Below are 22,129 nucleotides of genomic sequence, written 5' to 3' on the forward strand. Positions count from 1 at the left end.
TTGATAGTGATGTCTAGAGGCTTAATCAGGTTCAGTTTTGATTTGTTTTGTTTTTTTTTCAGTATGTCTTGATTACTATAAAGGCAAACCTCATTTTATCACACTTGGCTTTTTTTTTGCTTTGGAAATACTGCTTTTTAATAAATTGAGGGTTTGTGGGAATGCTGCATTGAGCTGGCCTTTCAGTGGCATTTTTCCAGTAGCATTTGCCCACCTCAGGTCTCTCTGTCACATTCTGGTAATTCTTAAAATATTCTTAGCTTTTTCATTAATATTATGTTTATTCTGGTGATCTGCGTTCAGTGATGTTACTACTATGACTCACTGAAGTCCCAGATGGTGGTTAACATTTCTTTAGAAATGAAGTATTTTTTAATTAAGGTATGTACTTTTATTAGACATAATGCTCTTGCACTTAATCAACCACAGTGTCATGTAAACATAACTTTCCTGTGCACTGGGAAACCAGAAAAATTGTGTGCTTGATTTATTGCTGTCATCTGGAGTGGAGCCCACCGTGTCTTTGAGGTCTGCCTGTTACCCTCGGAGGGGAAACGCTCTGTGAGCCTGTCTGGGGCATCTCGCATCAGGAGGCAAAGCCTCTGGAGTTGGTCCTCTTGGTGTGATGCCATTGGCCACTCCTGGTCTCTTCCTTTGTTAGGGGTTACAGATGCTTGATGCGCTAACAGGTGTTCTTCCTTACATTGATTGGAAAACCTCTATAAAAAGACACTCTCTCAGAGTTCCCTTCATGGCTCAGCAGAAGCGAATCTGACTGGTATCCATGAGGATGCGGGTTCAGTCCCTGACCTTGCTCAGTGGGTTGAATATCCAGAGTTGCCGTGAGCTGTGGTGTAGGTCACAGACTCGGCTGGGATCTGGCGTTGCTGTGGCTGTGGTTGGGCCAGCCACTGCAGCTCCAGTTCAACCCTAGCCTGGGAACCTCCATGTGTCATGGGTGTGGCCCTGAAAAGACCAAAAAAAAGAAAAAGTAAAAGAAACTCTTTCCTCATCTGCCTTCCCTTTCCCCAGGCTGAGAGCTCATGTAGGTAGCAAAGGCAGGCTGGTTCTGCAGCCCTTGGTTTTAGGGCAGGTAGGCTCCCAGGTCCAGGCCTTCTTAGTATGCACAGCCACATTCAGATCCACGCTGCAGGTGGGAAAAAAGACATGGGAGCTGATTTGTCGCTATTGCTTCCAGGGTCTCAGCAAGAAGACAGGAATCTCTTCAAGCCACCTGCAAGCCCTGTGGATCGGGTACAGCACCGAAGGGCTGTCTGCCGCCCTGGCGTCCCTCAGGAATCTCTACACTCCCAACGTGAAGGTGAGCGGCCCTCTGCCAGGTGGGCCAGAGCCCCTTCACGGCCACTATTGCTCCAGTGGTCCTGTTGTCCCTGCAGGCTGGTGGTCTGAGGAGGCGGAGAAGCTTCTAAAGATGCTTTTTCCCTGGCGTAAAGCACAAAGACTTGGATGCTCTGTTACTGGCTCTCTGCTGCAAGTTTAGCTTCCAGTGGGGCAGGGGGGTGGGAAGGAAGGCGGGGTGGTTGGGGGCAGCTATGTGAGCACATGGTGACCATTTCAGAGTGGATGCCACAAGGAAGCAATTCACAAAGGAAACCAAAGGTCAGAGGGAGATTTCCAGGAAAAATTGACTTTTTAGGCATCCTGGTTTCTAATCTAGACAATCTCTTTCTGCTTCATAGGAAATTAAACACTGAGGAGTGACACAGGGCAATGGGCACAGAGAGGAAAACTGTTATAAAGGTTTTGTGTGTGCGTGCATTTCTGACCACGGAAAGTGTATTAGGGTCTGCCTGCTGCTGAGCCAAGAGCTTCCTCGGTCTTCTCTTTTTTTTTTTTCTTCAGGGCCTCACCCTCGGCACATGGAGGTTCCCAGGCTAGAGGTCGAATCAGAGCTGCAGCTGCTGGCCTACACTACAGCCTCAGCAATGCAGGATCTGAGCCACGTCTGTGACCTACATCACAGCTCACAGCAATGCCGGATCCTTAACTCACTGAACAAGGCCAGGGATAGAACCCAGGGATCAAACTTGCATCCTCATGGATACTAGTCGGGTTCATTACTGCTGAGCCTCATAGATACAAGTTGGGTTCATCAACCACTGAGCCACGATGGAAACTCCAGTTTCCTCAGTCTTGATCGGTGGCTATCCTGTCACAGTATCTTGCCTGAGCTTTTTACGATAGCTTTTCCTTCCTCATTTAGTGCAGTGCAAGAATCTAAAGCTCACAGAGGCCCAGTGTCTGGTTAGGGCAACAAAGAGGGGTGAACTCCCACCAAGAGTGTGAGAGTTACTGACTTACATGATAGCCATTTACAACCATCTTCCCCAGTTGCCAAGTAAGAGGTCATCCGTGCCTCCACATTTTAGATTTTGCACCCACTTGCCGTATATGCCAGACTCCAGGCCTTCCAGCCCCAAGCCCTGATGTGCCATGTTGACTACAAAAGCTCTGAGGTCTTTCCCACAGAGTGAGGTCCTTCCTTCCCTTCAATCCCCTCCTTGAAAACAGCCCTACCTGTTCTCTCCTTAGTAGCAAGGGTGGCCTGACATGGCCACAGTGTGGTCACATGAAGCCCTGGGGTTTCCAGGCATCTCCTTCTACTTCCCTCACTTTGGTTTGTCAAACCCACCTCAGAAGGGGGTCACGTGCTCCAGAGACGGCACCTAGTAGGACACTCCCAGAGACACTCCGGGGGGACTTGCGTGCCTCTCCTGCTGTCATCACGTGCCATCCTCAGCACCTACACCTTGGATATGTGTCTGGGGATCGAGGCTTTGCAGAGCACTTACTGTGTCTGGTTCTGTGTGCTCTGCCCCCTCTCCTCCCTTCCCTGCCTTCCTGGTGTACACTGGTCCCTAGGATCAGTTCCAGGACCCCCCGTGGATACCAAAGGATGCTCAAGTCCCATATATAAAATGGCACATAATTTTCAAATAAGCTATGCATATCTTCCTGTATACTTTAAATCATCTCTAGAGTACTTATAATACCTAATACAATGTCAGTGCTATGTAAATAGTTGCTGGCACACAGAAAGTTCAAAAGTTCTACTTTTTGGAACTGTGTGGAAGTTTTTATTTTTGAAGATTTTTCAATCTGCAGTTGGTCGGCTCCACAGGTACAGAACCTAGTGATACAGAAGGCAGGCTGTTTTTCTTTATTTTCTTTTTTGTTGTTATTGTTGAAGTCTGATTGACTTCACATTATATTTCATTATATATCACATATATTTCAGATGTACAATCTAATGATTTGATATTTGTACTGTGAAATGATTACCACAGAAAGTCTAGTTAACATCTGTTACCATATCTAGTTATAAAATTGTTCTTGTGAGGAAAACTCCAGATCTACTCTTTTTAGCAACTTTCAAATACGTAATACAGTATTATTAACCATAGGCGTTCCCCTTGTGATGAAGCGGAAACAAACCTGACTAGTATCCATGAGAACACAGGTTCAATCCCAGGCCTCACTCAGTGGGTTGGGGATCCGGCCTTGCCATGAACTGTGGTGTAGGTCGCAGATGCACCTCAGATCTGATGTTTCTGTGGCTGTGGTGTAGGCCAGTGGCTGTAGCTCCAATTCAACCCCTAGCCTGGGAACTTCCATAGGCTATGGGTGCAGCCCAAAAAAGCAAAAAAATTTTTAAAAAGTATTATTACCATAGTTCCCATGGTATAAATTATATTCCCACCTCCTCGTGTATAGAAGGGAGGGTATAAGAATGCTGACTGAGGAGCCTGGGTGTCAGGAAGGACCTAGAGGTGCTCTGACCCTGGGGCAGCACACCTACAGCCCTGCTGCCCACTGCAGAGCCTGGGTGTTGGTTAGAGAAAAGTTCTTAGCCCCAGATGGATGCCAACAAGGTCTTTGCAGAGGTAAAAGTGCTGCCTCATGCAGGCAGACTCAGCCCTGTTAGGGTTCCAGGATGGGCACGTTGCATTTCAGCCTGGCTCACCTCTCGGCAGGGAGCCCGGGAGCAGAGCAGCCCTGGAGAGCCGCTCCCAGGAGCCCTGTGCTCTGCCCTGCTTTTCAGTTGGTTCCACTCACTCTCCAGATGAGCAGGCTTGAGGGCTTACGTTCCGACTGAAGCCGCATGCAAGTTTTATGGGGTGGGGACAGGGAAGCCACTTGTGTATTTAAGGAGAACTAGAGCTAAGCCGTTGCTCCTGATCAAAGGGAGAGCTTCTCTTCTAAATAGAGTTACTCTGAATAAAAAGGTAGATGGAATTCCTGTCATGGCTCAGTGGTTAACAAATCCGATTAGGAACCATTAGATTGCAGGTTCAATCCCTGGTCTCACTCAGTGGGTTAAGGATCTGGCATTGCCGCGAGCTGTGGTGTAGGTCACCGACGTGGCTCGAATCCCCAGTTGCTGTGGCTCTGGCATAGGTTGGCGGCTACAGCTCCAATTAGTCCCCTAGCCTGGGAACCTCCACCTGCCGAGGGAGCAGCCCTAGAAAAGACAAAAAGACAAAAAAAAAAAAAAAAAAAAAAAAAAAGGTAGCAAACATGCTGAGTGTAGACTTCACCTAATAAAGAAATTGTATTAAGAGTTTTTGTTTTACTTTTTATAGAAATTAGAATTGAATTGATTATAATAACATTGCTTCACTTCTCATTTCAACTGAAAGTATTGTCTTTTGTCTTCTCCATAATTAATAGAAAATGTAATGATGACAAGGAAGAGAAAAAAATTTAAATGACAATATGCTTTCAGTATTTTAATGAATTGTGCACACAAAAGTTATTTTAATGTGGAGTAAAGTAAATGAGAGACATCATACTTAGTTGAATATGAGTTTTTAAGACAGCCAGTGAAAAGGTACAGTGTGATAATGAGCTTGACCCGCCCGAGATTATAAACTTTCCTCTTTAACATACTGGCAGTTTTGAGTTATTCGTCTTTACTTTCTTTTACAGAACTCTAGTGTCACCTACATCTATACTATCCCCCAAATTGTGTAACTTGGTTACAGAATCTTAAGTCTTTCCATTATCCTACTGTTTCTTTTATCTCTCAAGAGAAAAAAAAAAGAGTTTTCACAGAATCTTGAACAAATTACAGTAATTTAAAATTATGCATGCAATTAAGGAATCTTTTTTTTTAGAGAGTATTAAATGTTGTCATACAGGAATAGATGTCATTTTGAGCAATAATTGCAGTTTGCTGCTTTGGTAAATTAAAGTGACTTGCTCTGGGATGATTGCTTGGTAGATGTATTTTAATTCTGGTGGCGTGCAGATTCCTAACAACATGGACTCATATTGCCAGGCCAGGCTTGTGCCAGCCCAGGCTTATGCCCGCCTGGGCCCTGGCTGGGGTCCTTTCCATCACTGCCTCTAGGCTCCGTGCCAGCTGGTTGTTGTGCTCACAGAGTCCCATTGGACTAGCTGACAGCCACAGGCTTCCCAAGGCTGTGGACTCAAGAGAATGGAGGTTGTGCTTCTTCTCTCTGCTGGAGACAGGAGTGATGTGTGGACCTTGGCCTCACTTCCCTTGGCTGTGAGGATCCTGTCATACTCTGCATAACTCTTAGGCAGTACGCCAGCTATATTGAGAACCTCCAATGTATTTTATGAGAAAACTGTGCCTCCCACTTTACAGCCGTGCTGGACTCTGCCTCTTCTGTTCCTCCTGACCACATCATTTTGCCTACCCCTTACTCCTTTTTTTTTTCTTGCCTCTGTTAAATCCAGAAGTGTAGAGACAATATTACTATCCTCAGGTGTTATCCAGGGAGTGCTCTAGCAGTGGTGATGACCAGAAGATTTCTGTGTGGTGGGAAAAATGTGTAGGAAGAACCATTTAACCACCTTCTTTGAATGCAGTGTCATCTTAGCCAGAGTGGCCGCTTCCGCAGCTGCACTGTCTATGACTCAGGATAACCTGTGCCTTACCTGCTCTGAGCCTCAGTTTGCTCACCTGTAAAATGGAGATAACAAAAGAACCTGCTATAGAGAGTGAGGGGAACCCTCATTGAGATATTAAAGCTCTTGGGAGAATTCTTGCCATTTATTGTGTGGTCAAGTGAGTTATCTTTATTTATGATTTGTCTGCTTTCTGGAAACTGAGATTCTGATGTCAGCATCTAAGAACTTGTGGCTGTGCCTGTTGGTGGTGGTACAGGGGAGCTACCCACCACTAGGCTTTGATGGGTTCAAATGACTTACATCTGCCCTCAAATAAGCGTGAGTTCTCCCTGTGCTTGGTGTTGCAAGTGGCCCAGGGGCCCAGACCTCTGGATCACCGAGTGCCTGGGGCAGAGCACCCTCCTGAGCCTTGCCGGGGTCAGGGCCTGGGGCCCTGGCCCCTTCTGAACATTCCATTAAAGGTGCCTGTGACAATAGCAAGTAATATTTATTTAGCACTTACAGGATGCTGAGGGCTGTGCTAAGTGCTTTGTGTGTGTGGCACGTTCATTTTTAATCTTTGGAACAATCTAAGGAAGTGAAACTGTTTTTATCTCCACCTTTCAGAGAAGGAAACTGAGGGTGAGGGCAGCGATAGCTTGCCCCAGATCACACAGCAGGCAGGGTGCCTGGCGCAGAATAGCCCATGCCCCCTCCGCAGGTGCATACATCACCTGACATGTTTACGGCTGTGGCTGCCAGCAGGAGCCACCCGGGAGCCCCTGGGCCCCAACCAAGTCAGAATCTCCAAGGAGTGGGGAGCAGACTTTGGAAATGTGCAAGCTCCCAGGTGGTTTCACTGTGGAGCAGGGTTAAGAAACGTGGGTTTGAGGAAGATCCACAAGCTGAGATTGGGCACTAAGTGGTAAAGATACCTGCAGCATGGCACCAACGTAGGAAATGTTTTTCCCAGTGAGCAGATGGAGTGAATTGATAGCAAATATCTTTAGGAAAACTACCCCTAAGCACATACCTTCCAAAGGGGAATAATTTTCTCAAAAACTCTTACTTGTGTTGACCACTTAGACTTTGAAAATGCTTGCAAATCTTCTTTGAGTCCAGTTCTATGTTTTTTTTCTTTTGGCCCTGCCTGCGGCATATGGAAGTTCCTGGGCCAGGGATCGAACCCGAGCCACAGCAGTGACAATGTCAAATCCTTGACTGCGAGACTATCAGGGAGCTCCTGGTGCTATTTTTTTTTAAATTTTATTTTATTTATTTATTTATTTAACATTTCCCCTCTGTGTTTTTATTTTATTTTATTTCATATTAATAACAATTTTTATTTTTCCATTATAGCTAGTTTATAGTGTTCCGTCAATTTTCTTCTGTACAGCAAGGTGACCCAGTTGTACATATATGTATATATTCTTTTTTCTCACATTATCATGCTCCATCGTAAGTGACTAGGTATAGGTTCCCAGTGCTATATACAGCAGGATCTCATTGCTTATCCATTCCAAAGGCAATGGTTTGCATCTATTACACCCAAATTCCCAGTCCATCCTACTCCCTCCCCTTCCCCTTGGCAACCACAAGTCTATTCTCCATGTCCATGATTTTCTTTTCTGTGGAAAGGTTCATTCGTGCCGGATATTAGTTTCCAGATATAAGTGATATCACGTGGTATTTGTCTTTCTGAGTTACTTCATTAGTTTCCAGAAATAAGTGATATCACGTGGTATTTGTCTTTCTGAGTTACTTCACTTAGTATCAGTCTCTAGTTCCATCCATGTTGCTGAAACGGCATTAGTTTCTTCTTTTTTATGGCTGAGTGGTATTCTATTGTGCATTTATACTGCATCTTCCTAATCCAGTCATCTGTTGATGGACATTTAAGTTGTTTCCACATCTTGGCTGTTGTGAAAGTGCTGCTGTGAACATGCAGGTGCATGTGTCTTTTCCAAGGAAAGTTTTGTCAGATACATGCCCAAGAATGGGATTGCTGGGTCATATGGTAGTTCTATGTATAGTTTTCTAAGGTACCTCCATACTGTTTTCCATAGTGGTTGTACCAGTTGACATTCCCACCAATAGTGCAGGAGGGTTCCCTTTTCTCCACACCTTCTCCACCATTTGTTATTTGTGGACTTACTAATGAAGGCCATTTTTACTGGTGTGAGGGAGTACCTCATAGTAGTTTTGGTTTGCATTTCTCTAATAATCAGTGAAGTTGAGCATTTTTTCATGTGCTTGTTGGCTATCTGTATATCTTCTTTGGAGAAATGTCTATTCAGGTCTTTTGCCCATTTTTAAGTTGGGTTGTTGGTTTTTTTGCTGTTGAGTTGTATAAGTTGTTTGTGTATTTTAGAGATTAAGCCCTTGTCATTTGCATCATTTGAAACTGTTTTCTCCCATTCTGTAAGTTGTCTTTTTGTTTTATGGTTTCCTTTGTTGTGCAAAAGCTTGTCAGTTTGAGTAGGTCCCATTGGCTTATTTTTGCTTTTATTTCTGTTGCTTTGGGAGTTATTTTATTTTTGTCAATTTTTAAAGTTTTATTGAAGTATTTGTTGCTTTAAATGTTGTGATAATTTCTGCTGACAACAAAGTGATTCAGTTATACATGTACACACATCCATTCTCTTTCAGATTCTTTTCCCATGGAGATTATCACAGGATATTGGGTAGAGATCTCTGTGCTATATGGCAGGTCTCCATTGACCTCATTCCATATACCACAGTGTGCATACGCCAGTCCCCAGCCCCCGGTCCATCCCTCCCCTGACCTGTCCCTTTTGGTAACTGTAAATTTTTCAAAATCTGTGAATTTGTTTCTGTTCTGCAAATAAGTTCGTTTGTATTCTTTCATTAGATTCCACATATAAAGATATCATATAATGTTTGTCTTTCACTCTCTAACTTCCTTTAGTATGATTATCTCTAAGTCCATTCATGTTGTTGCAAATGGCATTATTTTGTTCTTTTTATAGCTAATATTCCACGTGCATATGTACAACATCTTCTTTATCCATTCCTCTGACAGTGGACATTTAGGTTACTCCCATGTCTGCTTGGCTATTGTAAAGAACATTGGGGTGCATATATCTTTTCCGGTTAGGATTTTCTCCAGATAGATGCCCAGGAGTGGGATTACTAGTTTGTATGGTAGTTCTATTTTTGGCTTTTTGAGGAACCTCCACACTGTTTTCCACAGTGGTTGCACTAGTTTACATTCCCCTTGGTGCTATTTTTAAGAGCACACCTGTGTGGACTTGTGGAGCAGGCCCAGCAGGGATGAGTTTGGCCGAGGCCCTGGGTCACATGTCACTTTTGGGACACGGGCACCTCTCCTGATTTCTTGTTCCTGTGTTTTCTGCCCTTCCATCCACACGTGCTGGTTGGCAGCAGGAGGCTGGAGGTTGAGTTGGTGCTGACCTGGGTAGGGTGAAGGGTGTGCCCCCACCCCCTACCCCCTGATGGTGTGAATGACAGGGCAGGTGCTGGATCACAGGGGCCTCCTTGTCCCTTGTGTACAAGGCACCCCTCCTGAAATGTAAGGGATGGACGTAATGGTGGGAAGGAGCAGACCGGTGGTCTCTCCTTGCCCATGAAAGGGCTTCATTTGCCTCTCTTCTCTGTGAACCTCTGTATTTTGGAACCAGTGTCTTGTGCCATGGACTAAGCCAGGAAATGGAGTGTGCAGAGGGGAGGGCTATGCCTGTGGTTGGTGGTTGGTGGGGGTGTGTGCAGCATTGCCCTGGCCTTGGAGCAAAGACCATAGAAAGTGATCCTTTGTTATCTGTATCTATGGAAAGGGCACTTATTCCTGGCAGAGGGAGATGCATAGGTAAAGGCCAGGGGGCTGGGGCATGCCTACCCTTTGTTAGAGGACAAGCATTAGACCCAGCTTGGTCCCTGTGCGGGGAGGGGTGGTCAGAGAAGTAGCTGAAGGGCTGGGTCACCTGGGCTTCCAGCCTCAGCAGCAACCAAGACCTCCTCAGATTCTGTGCTTTGGATTCTAACCTGTCTGCATGCTATCTGTGCTACACCTATTCTCAGGTGTGGCGTCACCACCAGATGAAAGTAATAATGTCTATCAATTTGTAAGTATTCTGTCAACTACTCTTGCAGACATTATATCATTGAAATACTTTGAATTTTATAAGCCTTTCTCTATCTTTTAATGATTCTGTGTGTCTCTGGCCAAATAAGTGACCCAGTCTCTGTGGTTTCCACACTGAGTGGGGAACCCAGGTCTATCAGGGGGAGTGATGGATGCCCGTCAGGACCAATGAAGGGAACTGTTTGAAAAAACTCAGCAGACATCCTGATAGGTGTTAAAAAGGGTATCATTTTTTGATTATTTGGAGATTTTAAGGTATTCATATAGCTAAAATTTGCATAAAGTTTTCAGTGATTTTTATATTAAAGCATACACATAACAAACTTCTGCTATCTGTATCCAAGGAGTTCAGTGGGTGGTGAATGGAGTAGCTAGTGGAAAAAGATGCTTTTCTAGGTCTGTGCTGCTGAGAGTCCCAAGCACATCAACATTTGCATGGATTCTGCTTCTTCTTAAAGGCACACTTCCTTGGGAGGAAAAGAGAGTACTTGCCTTTACTTTAGGCTTTATTATCTCACTATTAATTATTTAATCCTGTGATGACAATTTCACTGCCCCAGAAATGAATTTTCTGTTTTTATTTAGAGCAAACAGTGGTTTTCAAAGTATGGTTCTTACACCAACAGCATCAGTATCACCTGGGAATTCATTTAAAAAAGCAGTTCCTGTCGTGGCTCAGTGGAATCGAATCTGACTAGCATCCATGAGGACGCAAGGTTGATCTCTGGCCTCACTCAGTGGGTTAAGGATCTGGTGTTGCCATGAGCTGTGGTGTAGGTAGCAGACGAGGCTCAGATCTGGTGTTGCTGTGGCTGTGGTATAGGCTGGCGGCTATTGCTCCAATGGACCCCCAGCCTGGGAACCTCCACATGCCATGGGTATGGCCCTAAAAAGACAAAAAAAAAAGAAAGAAAAAAGCACATTCTCAGGCCCCACCTCAGACCTACTGAAACCAGAGGTCTGAGCCCAGAGGATGTGCATTTCTAAATTTCTTTTTAATTTAAAAAACATTTTTTTTGGCCGAGCCTACAGCACATGGAAGTTTCTGGGACAGGGATTTAACCTGAGTCACTGCAGTGGTAATGCTGGATCCTTAATCCACTGCACCACAAGGGCACTCCCTAAATTTTCATTGTTAACTATGATAAAAAGCATATAAAATGTATCATCTTAACTATTTTTCAGAGTAGACTTAAATAGTGTTAAATATATTCGTGTTATTATGCAATAGCTCTCCAGAATAAAATGAAATCTCCATACCTATTAAACGTCTCTCATATCTCCATTCTCCCAGACCTGGCACCCACTATTCGCCTTCCTTTCTTTATGAATTTGACTACTTTATGCTCCTCATAAGTGGAATCATAGAGTATTCATCTCTTTGCGGCTGCCTTATTTCGCTTAGCATAATGTTCTCAAAGTTCATCTATGTTGTGGCATGTGACAGGATTTCCTCCCTTTTAAGGGCTGAGTAATATTCCACTGTGTGTACACACCACTTTTGTTGATCCATCTGTTGATCCTTCAGTTTGTTTGCATCTCTTTACTACTGTGAATTGTGCTGCAATAACATGGCAGTGCAGAGACCCTGATTTCATTTGTTTTGGGGATGTACCCAGAGTAGGATTGCTGGATCTTGAGAAATGTCCACCTTGTTTTCCATGGCAGCTATATGCATTTTACATTCCCACTATTGAGAACAGGCACATTCAGCACATGTCCAGGTCATACTGGTGCATGCTCAAGTTTGAGAAGTGCTGGACTAAGGATATGGCCCTTCTCCACAAATGCTGTTGTGACTGACATCTGCATGAGATGTTAATCTTCATTTCTTATTTTTTATTTTAGTCGATTTACAATGTTGAGCCAATTTCAGCTGTACAGCAAAGTGATTCAGTTGTACATATATTTACATTTTTTATATATTCAGTTATATATATATATATATATATATATATATATACACACATTCCCTTTCTTACAGAATTTTCCACCATGGTCTATCCCAGGAGATTGGATATAGTTCCCTGTGCTGTACAGTAGGACTCATTGCTTATCCTTTCTAAATATAATAGTTTGCAGCTACTAACCCCAAATTCCCAGTCCCTCCTACTCCCTCTCCCTTCCCCTTGGCAACCACAAGTCTGTTCTCTATGTCTGTGAATCTGTTTCTGTCTTGTAGATAGGTTCATTTATGCCATATTTTAGATACCACATGTAAGTGATATCATGTGGTATTCGCCTTTCTCTTTCTTACTTCACTTAGTATGAGAATCTCCAGGTCCATCTGTGTTGCTGCATTGGCATTATTTCATTCTTTTTTATGGCTGAGTGGTATTCCATTGTGTATATATGCATCATGTCTTCTTAACCCATTTATCTGTCAACAGATGTTTAGGTTGTTTCTATGTCTCGACTATTGGAATAGTGCTCCTATGAACATGTATCTTTTTGAATTATAGTTTTGTCCTTTTATAGGCCCAGGAGTGGGATTGCTGGATCACATGGTAGTTCTATTTTCAGAAAACTCTTCTCCATAGTGGTTGTACCAATTTACATTCCCACCCACAGTGAAGGAGGATTCTGTTTACAGGAGATACTAATCTTGTTGGGGGACATTCTCTAACAGGTGAGCCGTCTCCTAATTTTGGGAGGGGCCAACGTCAACTACAGGACTGAAGTGTTAAATAACGCCCCAATCCTGTGCGTCCAGTCTCACCTTGGCCACGAGGAGGTGGTCACTCTGCTCCTGGAGTTTGGCGCCTGCCTGGATGGCACGTCGGAGAATGGCATGACTGCCCTCTGCTACGCAGCCGCTGCCGGCCACATGAGGCTGGTGTGTCTCCTGGCCAAGAGGGGGGCAAGGGTAAGCGGCAGCCTTCCCTGCTGGGAGGGAGGGGTATCTTGCATTCTTGTAGAATTGTCATCGGCTGGGCCTGTCTCCCTTTGATGTCTGCCCAGTTGCAGTGAACAGAAGTCACCATGTAAACAGAAAGGGTGGAGCTACAGGCTCCAGACAGTGTGGTGTGGCCTGATATAGGTGTGTGTGATGAGAGTGTGTCACCTCCAAGAGAGCAGGGGCCCTGCATTTCACTCTTACTCTCCTTAATTCTGCCCCAGGGGAGGCAGGATACAGGGAGACTCCTGGCGCCCAGCAGCCCGAGTAAAGCCCCACTTCAGAAGCCTGCAAGTGTACCTTGGGACTTATCACAGAACTTAACATAGTGCTGGATTAGTTGAAAAGACTTAAATGTTTGGGTTTTTTCCTCCTTTTTTCTTATTCCATTTCATGTATTTTTTTTTTTTTCTCTCTTTTTTCCTCTTGACAATAAACTGAGTTCTGTGAGTCTTGGAAGTCATGTGCTTAAGCACGTGGCTCCAGGAACTAGAAGGCCCTGAGCCCTCATTCCTCCATCTGCTAGCTGAGATGTTGGGCAAGTTGTTGAGGCTGTGTACCTCAGGCTTCTCATCTGTAAAATGGGCACAACAGCAGGATCTACCACAGGGCTATCATGTGAGCATTAAATAAACTGGTATATTAACATTAATAGAAAGTAACTATATATATGTATATATATATGAAGTTACTCAAGGACTATCAATGTCAATAGATTAAATGAGACCAGTGCCAAGTTCACAGTAAACTCTGTCTAGGTTTAGTTAAAAGCCCTTCGTTGGGGAAGGGGGAATGCACTTTTGAATAACAGTAGAAGTAAATCGCTGATATTTGTCTTTTTTCTTTACATTAATTAGGATATTAAAAGTTCAACAAAAAGAAAGCCTTTTTGTTCTTTCTCTCAAAATACCGTGTTTGGGACAGGTCCGCTTTGGGTCATGGAAGAAAGGAATTGTTGCTGGTCAACCTTCCCAGTGGGTTCATTACTACTCATCACCACTCCTCCGTTTCCACATCCAAATCCTCCCTTACCTTCATTCAGAAGCTAGCTGAAAGCTCTGTGGGAGGGGGACGGGGTCACATATGTGGCTTTTGCAAAACCTCTGGGAGGATGTGCAGAGCATCATCAGAATTTGGAGGTGAGGCTGGACCCTGGTCCTCTTCCAGCCTAGGATTCCCAGTCTGAGACAGGGAATGGCGTGCTTTCTGCTGCCTCTTGGACCATGAGGGGGTACTTAATGCTCCGGCTCTCCCCCTTTGTAGCTAGGCAGCCTTCTTGGTTTTGTGACCATACGTAGCATGCTGACACATCCCCGGTCACCTGCCTTCCCCAATAAAATGAACTTGGAGTCCCTTCCGGGCCTTCTCATTTGGAGCTGGGTGTCTGGGTCCGTTCCTTTCCCTAGCTGTGTCATCTCAGTGATTAAAGAACTGCTCTACTGCCCAGATAGATCATAGCTCATCACAGCGACTTAGAATGTTCCACGCAGGAGACCGAAGTTGGGAAGTCTGGGTTTTGGTCTGTGTCCTCATACCAGCTCCCCAGAGAACTCGGAGCTCCGAGTCATTTACTGGAGAGACACAGGGAGTGAGGAGGGTGTCATGTGATCACTAGTTCTTCAGAGGGAACTCGAGCCTGGAACAGTACCTTAATTACAGCAGTGTAATTCAGACGGAGACTTGACATTCTCCAGAGAGAGATGTTGGAACATGACCCCTGTGCCTGTGCGTTGGGATGGGGTTGATGTAGAGCATTTGTGGAGCACCATGTTCTCAGAGGCATAGCGATGCTCAGCTGTGACCTCCCCATCCCCCCACAGGTGGACCACTTGGATAAGAAAGGCCAATGCGCACTGGTCCACAGCGCACTGAGGGGCCACGGTGACATTCTCCGCTACCTGCTGACCTGTGAGTGGTCAGCCGGCCCGCCCCAGCCAGGCGCACTCAGGAAGAGCCAAGCCCTGCAGCAGGCGCTGACGGCTGCCGCCAGCATGGGCCACAGCGCGGTGAGTGGGGGCTGCCAGGGCCCTTCCTGGGAGACTGGGATCCCTGGGGTGGAGGGTGGGGGTGTCAGGTGCTTTGCAGTCACCTTTTTCTGAGTTGCTAGCTTTTGTTATGCACCAAAGGAATGAAAGAAAATGAAAGTTTCAAGAAAGAGCAGTTGGTGCAACGTTCTTCTGTTACTATCATACCCTTTCTGTCAGTAAAAAGCTAGGGGAGAGCCCACAGTGGGAGCAAGGACTGGCTGGGTGGGCTAGCCACTCCCAGGCAAAGTGCTCTCCAACCCACAGTGCTCCTTCTCTGGTTTCTTCCTCTCTTCCTTCCTTGTTCTGTTTTTACCCACTAGGCCTGCTGTCTACTTTTTTCCCTTTGATTCATTCTTTTGTCCTTGTGATCATTTAACACTAGTCACGTGGAATCCTAATTCTAAACTTGCTTTTGAATATTTGAGGGATTTTTAAAAATAGAACTTCAGTGCTCTGGTAGCACATAAGAATGCTTGTCATTTGCAGTTCCTGCACTGAAGGAAAACTGCACGCAGTAGTTACGTGGAGCACTTGCTTCTGATGATGTCAGTATTTCTCATTTTGGGAATTTCATTGTCATCTCTTGACCCATGCGTCTGTGAATTTAATAATATTTTACCCTCTCTCTTCCATGTGTTTCTCACTCTGTATTATCTTCAGGGAATTAGAGCTGCCAGTGTTTGGTAAGATTCTTTCCCACAATAACTTAAAGTAAATTTGGGTGCCAAGCTGGCTGGCTGACATTTAGCATTTAAAACACTGGAGCAGATACACACACATTGCTGGCTGGCTTATTGTTGGCATTTAAAATATCAAAAATACACATATACCCTACTTGAGCCAACACAATATATTGCAGTAAGTTGAATGCATATATATAAGAGAACGCAGCTCTCTTCTCTCTCTCTCTCTCTTTCTCTCTCCCCCCCCCCCCCCCCGGCTGTATCTGCAGCATGCGGAAGTTCCTGGGTCAGGGATCAAACCGCGGTGGTCACAACACCGAATCTTTAACCACTAAGCCACCAGAGAGCTTCCATAGCCATCTTCTAAGACAGACATAAGAGATTTACAAACAAGTGAAATGATGCCAGTCAACGTATCTATATGTTTTAGTTTCAGAGAAGATACTCATTTCATAAAATGGAAAAATACTCTTACTGAAAATGTCAGATAATATACACATTTTCAAAGTGGAGCACCTTTTATATTTGATAAGTATTCATTCTAAACCTTAGAATGCCAGTCACAGAAGAGTTGTCTTTCTCTGGGTTAACAGACATTTATCTTACTTCATGGAAGAGCGATTGCAATCACAGAACAGGAAGTGAGAAAACATTGCCAGCAGTGATTGCTACTTGAGGTAGTTTTTTATAACTACCATTTCTCCCATGAGATTATGTGGAATTTCTTTCTTTCTTTTTGTCTTTTTTTTTTTTTTTTTTAGGGCCACACCCACAGCATATGGAGGTTCCCAGGCTAGGGGTCAAATCAGAACTGTAGACTCTGGCCTATACCACAGCCACAGCAACATGGATCCAAACCTTATCTGTGACCTACACTACAGCTCATGGCAACGCTGGATCCTTCTTATATATATATATATGCAATTGATAAAAACGTGTTAAATGTTATCATATGGTGAGTTTATTATTATTCATTTAAAAATATAAGTATGTTTAAATTTCTGTGCAGATAGATACAGAGAGAACATGTTAAATACGTATCTAAATGTAGATGTTTTTCTTCTTTAAACTCTTCCCTAAATCTGCATGGGTCCAGAGTGTGAAAAATCATCTTAGGAAGGACAGTGAACACGATGTTAGATGTGATCTTGGTCTCAGCTTGTTTTAAAGCTGGCTATTGGAGTTCCTGTCATGACTCAGTGGTTAACCAACCTGACTAGTATCCATGAGGATGCAGGTTCGATCCCTGGCCTTGCTCAGTAGGTTAAGGATCTGGTGTTGCTGTGACTGTGTTGTAGGTCACAGACAAGGCTTGGATCTGGTGTTGCTGTGGCTGTGGTGTAGGCCGGCTGCTACAGCTGTGATTCGACCCCTAGCCTGAGAACCTCCATATGCCACAGGTGCAGCCCTAAAAAAAGACAAAACGAGAAAAAATAAATAAACAAAGCTGGCTTCGAGGAGCTATGAATAAGCAACCCCAGCACAGTCAACAACTATATTGTGGAAAAGGACAGGGTTTGTTCACTAAAAGACACAAAGGGTGTATTCGTTTCCTACTGCTGTTGTAACAAGTGACCACAGACTTTAGTGGTTAAAACCACCTGTTCTTTTATGGTTCTGGAGGTCAGAAGGCTGAAATTAAATTGGGTCAGGAAGCCAGTGTTCCTTCTGGAGGCTCCTAAGGAAAGTGGTTCTTTATTTTTTCTAGCTTCTAGAGGCCACCTTTATTCCTGAGTTTGTGGCCTTGCCTCTGTCTTCAGAGTGTGTCCCTCTAACCAAGGCTCTTCTCCTCCAGTCTCCTGCTTCCTCCTGTCCCTCTTATAAACAGCTGTGGTCATATCAAGTGCATGGCAAATATACACCTGGGTAATGCAGGATAACCATTCCATTTCAAGATTCATGATCCCATCTGCAAATGTCCTCTTGCCATGTCAGGTAACATACCCCGGTTTCCACGACTAGGATGTGGACGTATTTGGGGCCCTTACTGGGAGTGGACTGGGAGATGGAAACATGGCTTCCACAAGCTCTCCTGTTGCCGCGGATGAGCAGGGTGGGTGCTGGCTCTGGTTCGGGGCTCCAATATTTCCACTTCTCCACAAGCTGGCAGACCCCTGCCTCTGCGCACGTGACCCAACCTGTTCTTTGACTCTTTGAGAGAGGAGAAGAATGTTGTCAGTAGAAAAATCACTTGGACAGCACTATTCTATTGAAAAGGAGTACATTGCCTTGTTTTCCTTCCTTGTGAAAAAAAGGATTCACCTCTTGCAGTTTATGCAGAAACTGCAGTCTGTGTGATCTCACTGTCCTTTGTTGATTAGGCTGGCATATTTGGGTCATGGGGAATTCATTAGAATTCTGAGTACCTAGTAATCCTGAACAGTGTTGCGAAATTCACTATCTTTTTTTTTTTTTCAAATTCTCAAAGTGAAAGTGTGAATAGCATACAAATTATGCTGGAAAGCTGTTTTCATTATGTTTTCTCTCCTTGTGCAGCATGAGATAATCATGGTTAAAAAACAACACACTCTCTCCTTTGATAACATAGGATATAATAAGCACATATGGCTGTGAAACTCATTAAATCACGTTGCCACTTCTGACAGGTGGTCCAGTGCTTGCTGGGACTGGAAAAAGAACACGAAATAGACGTCAATGGCACTGACACGCTGTGGGGAGAAACAGGTAACGATGGTTCCACTGCTTGTGGTTGGGGCCAGCTTCTTTGATGTTTTAGCCCCCATTTTGGTTTAATTGTCTTAAGAATGACTTAAGATGCCTGTAGTCCTATTGTTCTTTCTCACAAGGAAGTTTAGAGCTCTCAAAACTTCCCACATGACTAGTAAAACTTTTCTAGAAGCAAGTACAATTTGAATCATTTTGAATTAGACTAGCAGTTCCTGTGCCTCTGATGAATGTCAGCTAGAAATACCCAAAGAAGGTGGTGCTTTCTGCATTGGCAAATTTTCTCCTGTCTTACCAACCTAGTCTTCCAGTGAACCATGCAGAGTGAGCAGGGCAGGAATTTCCAGCCCTGTGTTTGGATGAGATAAAGGTACTCAAGGAGTTCTTGTTGCGGCTCAGCAGTAATGAGCCCGACTAGTATCCATGAGATGCAGGTTTGATCCCTGGCCTTACTCAGTGGGTTAAGGATCCGGTGTGGCTGTGACTGTAGTGTAGACTGGCAGCTGCAGCTCCAATTTGACCCCTTGCTCAGGAAATTCCCTATGCCACAGGTGTGGCCCTTAAAAAAAAAAAAAAAAAAAAAAAGACCCCCCCCCCCCGCCCCCGCAAAAAAAAAGTGCTCAGCAAGGAAGTTTTTGGCCTGCCTTCTGGAAGGAGGGTAGGACTTGGTCCTCATGGAGCCTATTTAAGCTACTGATACCAGCTCCAAGTGCATTTCCATTGGTGTGTGTGTGCGGGGTGGGAGTGGGGGTTCACTGTACTGTGGGAAGGAAGCCTGGGATGAGTACATCTAAATGAAGATCTGAGCTGGTTACTTATCAGAGTCATATAAATAATGCTGCTTTCAATTTTCCATTTGGCTAAATTGGCATTAGAAATGTAAGGCTAAGTTATCAGTTGTTTCATAGATGTAACCAAGAGTGTTTAATATGCATTTCCAGGCCGTGTCCTGTGTGTGTACATAGTATAACATGACTTCGTCTTTTCCTGCACAGATTTATTTCCAAATGCTTCCCAGTTATTTTCCAACAAGCCAAATGGTGGTGTATAGAGTGCATCAGCTAACACATGCTTAAGAAAAGCCTCAGAGAGTTTCCTGGCAGCACAGGTGCCCCCCACCCTCAGATGTGGCCATGTGCGTGCATTGTGCCCCCCGAGCTTGGAGCCTATGATTCTGGTTGTGGCCATGCAGGGGGAAGAGGAGGAGGTGGCATGGCCCCGGGCTTAGGGAGAGTGCAAGACCCCTATGCGAGGTTGGATTTTGCTTGGGGTAAACATGTATAGATGTAAGTATGGGCCTTAATTCCTTGTGGAGTCTTTCCCCCACTTATTTTAATAGTATAGGCTGCTCTGTAATTTGATTAAAGTTTCCACCGTTTCCATATTGTGTTCGAGCAGCAGGATAGCTGGGCAGGTCAGCGTGTGACTTTCTTGGTGCTTAGCCAGAAGGTCCAAATCCCTGCCCTCCATTGGCTAGCTATAAACTTCAGACAGGTAACTCTGCCTCCTAATCAAATGAGGTAAATACGTACCTGCTTTCTTGAATTATGGTAAAGACTGAATGAGATGAGCCAGTCTTGGCCAAATGTACTCGATGATCACAACCCCTGGGGCAGTTGAGCCTAGAAATTCTGGTTCATGAGGTCTAGGGTGAGCCCAGGACTCTCCTTTCCTAACAGGTACCCCAGGTGGTTTCAGGTGGCTCGTGGCTTCAGGATAGAGAACCACCATGAGAAACCATATAAAGTGCCCACCTCACAGTGACGTGTTATGAGAGGTGCTGGGAGTAGTGAGTAATGGTCATATTTAGGTCAAATGAGAATTTCCAGTCTTGAAGTTCCCGTCGTGGCTTGGTGGTTGAGAGATCTGACTAGGAACCATGGGGTTGCGGGTTCCATCCCTGGCCTCGCTCATTGGGTTAAAGATCCAGCATTTTTTTAGATCCAGCATTGCCATGAGCTGTGGTGTAGGTCGCAGACAAGGCTTGGATCTGGTGTTGCTGTGGCTCTGGTGTAGGCCAGCAGCTACAGCTCTGATTGGACCCCCTGGCCTGGGAACTTCCATATACCGCAGGAGTGGCCCTAAGAAGACAAAAAAAAAAAAAAAAAAAAAAAAAAAAAGAATTTCCAGTCTTTAACATTGAAGGTATTGTTTTCTTTCTGGAAGAAAAAATCCAGAGAAGAGCTGCTGTGTGGGTCGGTTGTGTCCCGAGATGACCAGTCCTGAATTTCAGTAACCACCCCTGATTCCCCTTTGAGAGTCTGCTAGGTTGCTGGTTAAAGCAACATGTAAGAGAAACTAAAGGCTCCCATCAGTCTTAATGAAAGGATGAGTACTAGCTCAGCGTCTCCCTTCCAAAGCCTTAGGCATAACCTTCAGACCGCTTTGCAGCCTGAGAAGCAGGTCACAGCTTTCCTCAGCAGGCATTAAGTGTGAGTTTCCTCAGCCAAGAGTTTGAGAGACTTTTTACCAAATTTAAATCAAGAGAAAGCTAGGCACTGTTTCTCAGACTTGGAGGGCCCCGGCAGTGCTCTGTGGCTGCATTTTGCTGGTACCTTTCTCCTCTTTTTCTTTCACCAATGTCTGTGCATGTTTGCTGCCGCAAACCATCCTACTTTCCAGGTCTGTGATTGTCAGAGGAATACAGTGAAATCTTGCGGAGGAAGTTTGAGATGAGAGACCATCTGCAAAGATGGAGCTTTGCATGAATGTCCACTGTACTGCCCAGATTGTGAGGTCTGTGTCTGGGATTGTCAATGGGGTCCATGTTACCTGACCTCGAATGCCTTCTGGAAGAGCAGCCCCCAGTGATGACAACACGGGTGGGTTGGGGGGTGGGGTCAGGTCACCATCCCTGTTCTCACCGAGCAGCAGCCTGGTGGTTCCCCAGCCTGTTGGGCTACACTGCTCTGTGTGCTGCTTCTAGGTGCAAGGGACCCTCACAAGTGGTAGCGATGGTTTTGCTTCCTGGTTTGTTTGACCCTCATTCCTGGCTGCAGTGCATGATGCATTGTGTCTAAAACACTCTAGAATGGAGCTTGTCTGTCTCCAACCACAGCTTGGGGTAGGTTCCCAAGAGTGATCTTGTCCAGGGAGTGGGAAGGCGGTGGAACAGCCAGATGCTCTGTGTGAATAATGCAGTTCATTATCTCTCTTTGACTCTTGTGTCAGTTCATGTACGTCTGCTCAGTATAGATTAGCTAAGGACAGCTCAGCTTTAAAATTCCAGCTGATGGGGTTGCAAGGCAGGGTCTCCTAGTCTCTTTTTGGTTCACTTGCCCATCTTTGCAGCACCCGTCAGTTCTGTGCAGCACTTTGCCACACTGTGTGGAGCACGGATGCCCACCCGTTTCCCCTCTCACAGCCACATTCCAGAAGTGGGGCCCCCAATCAATGTACAGAGTCATCCTCCACTTTATTCCAGGAGAGACCCTTGCAGTCCTAGGGTGTCCACTTTACATTGCAGAAGTGTGGGTTACATGCCTGATGCTGACTGAGAGGTGATGATGGCTGACGCCAGGGAGGAAGGAGCTCAGGGAGTGCAGACCCACGGAAGGCCCCTCGTCACTTAAGCTGATCCTCATGGGGGTGGTGGCAGTAGGTTGACTCATATGTCTTCAGGGCCCTGAGCATCTTCCCACTGCTGAGCTGGGGTCACCAAACATCATCCCAGAGGGGGTGGTTCCTGCCTTAGGTAGCAAGAGACAAGATGGTATATAGTACGTTTTTAAGACATTTGTCTAAAATAGTAACAGTGTTTACTGTTGGGGTTTATTGCAGTAAACACAAAGCTTTTAGAAAAACTGCAGAATACAGACCTGCCTCGGAGATATTG

The 22,129-nt window shown here is 45.0% G+C and overlaps 1 protein-coding gene across 11 annotated transcripts in view; it reads left to right on the plus strand.

The window, feature by feature from the left end:
• The window catches only part of TANC1 (tetratricopeptide repeat, ankyrin repeat and coiled-coil containing 1), a 245,833-nt gene that overhangs the window by 196,718 nt on the left and 26,986 nt on the right, over nt 1-22,129 (plus strand). For all 11 annotated transcript variants that reach the window (XM_021074763.1, XM_021074760.1, XM_021074762.1 and 8 more), the window contains 4 exons: nt 1,199-1,321; nt 12,633-12,869; nt 14,720-14,905; nt 18,216-18,294. In XM_021074763.1, the coding sequence (XP_020930422.1) occupies nt 1,199-1,321; nt 12,633-12,869; nt 14,720-14,905; nt 18,216-18,294 (625 nt within the window). The remainder of the gene's footprint in view (nt 1-1,198; nt 1,322-12,632; nt 12,870-14,719; nt 14,906-18,215; nt 18,295-22,129) is intronic.

This window comes from Sus scrofa, chromosome 15 (genome assembly GCF_000003025.6).
Source record: "Sus scrofa isolate TJ Tabasco breed Duroc chromosome 15, Sscrofa11.1, whole genome shotgun sequence".
NCBI classification, from domain to species: Eukaryota; Metazoa; Chordata; class Mammalia; order Artiodactyla; family Suidae; genus Sus; species Sus scrofa.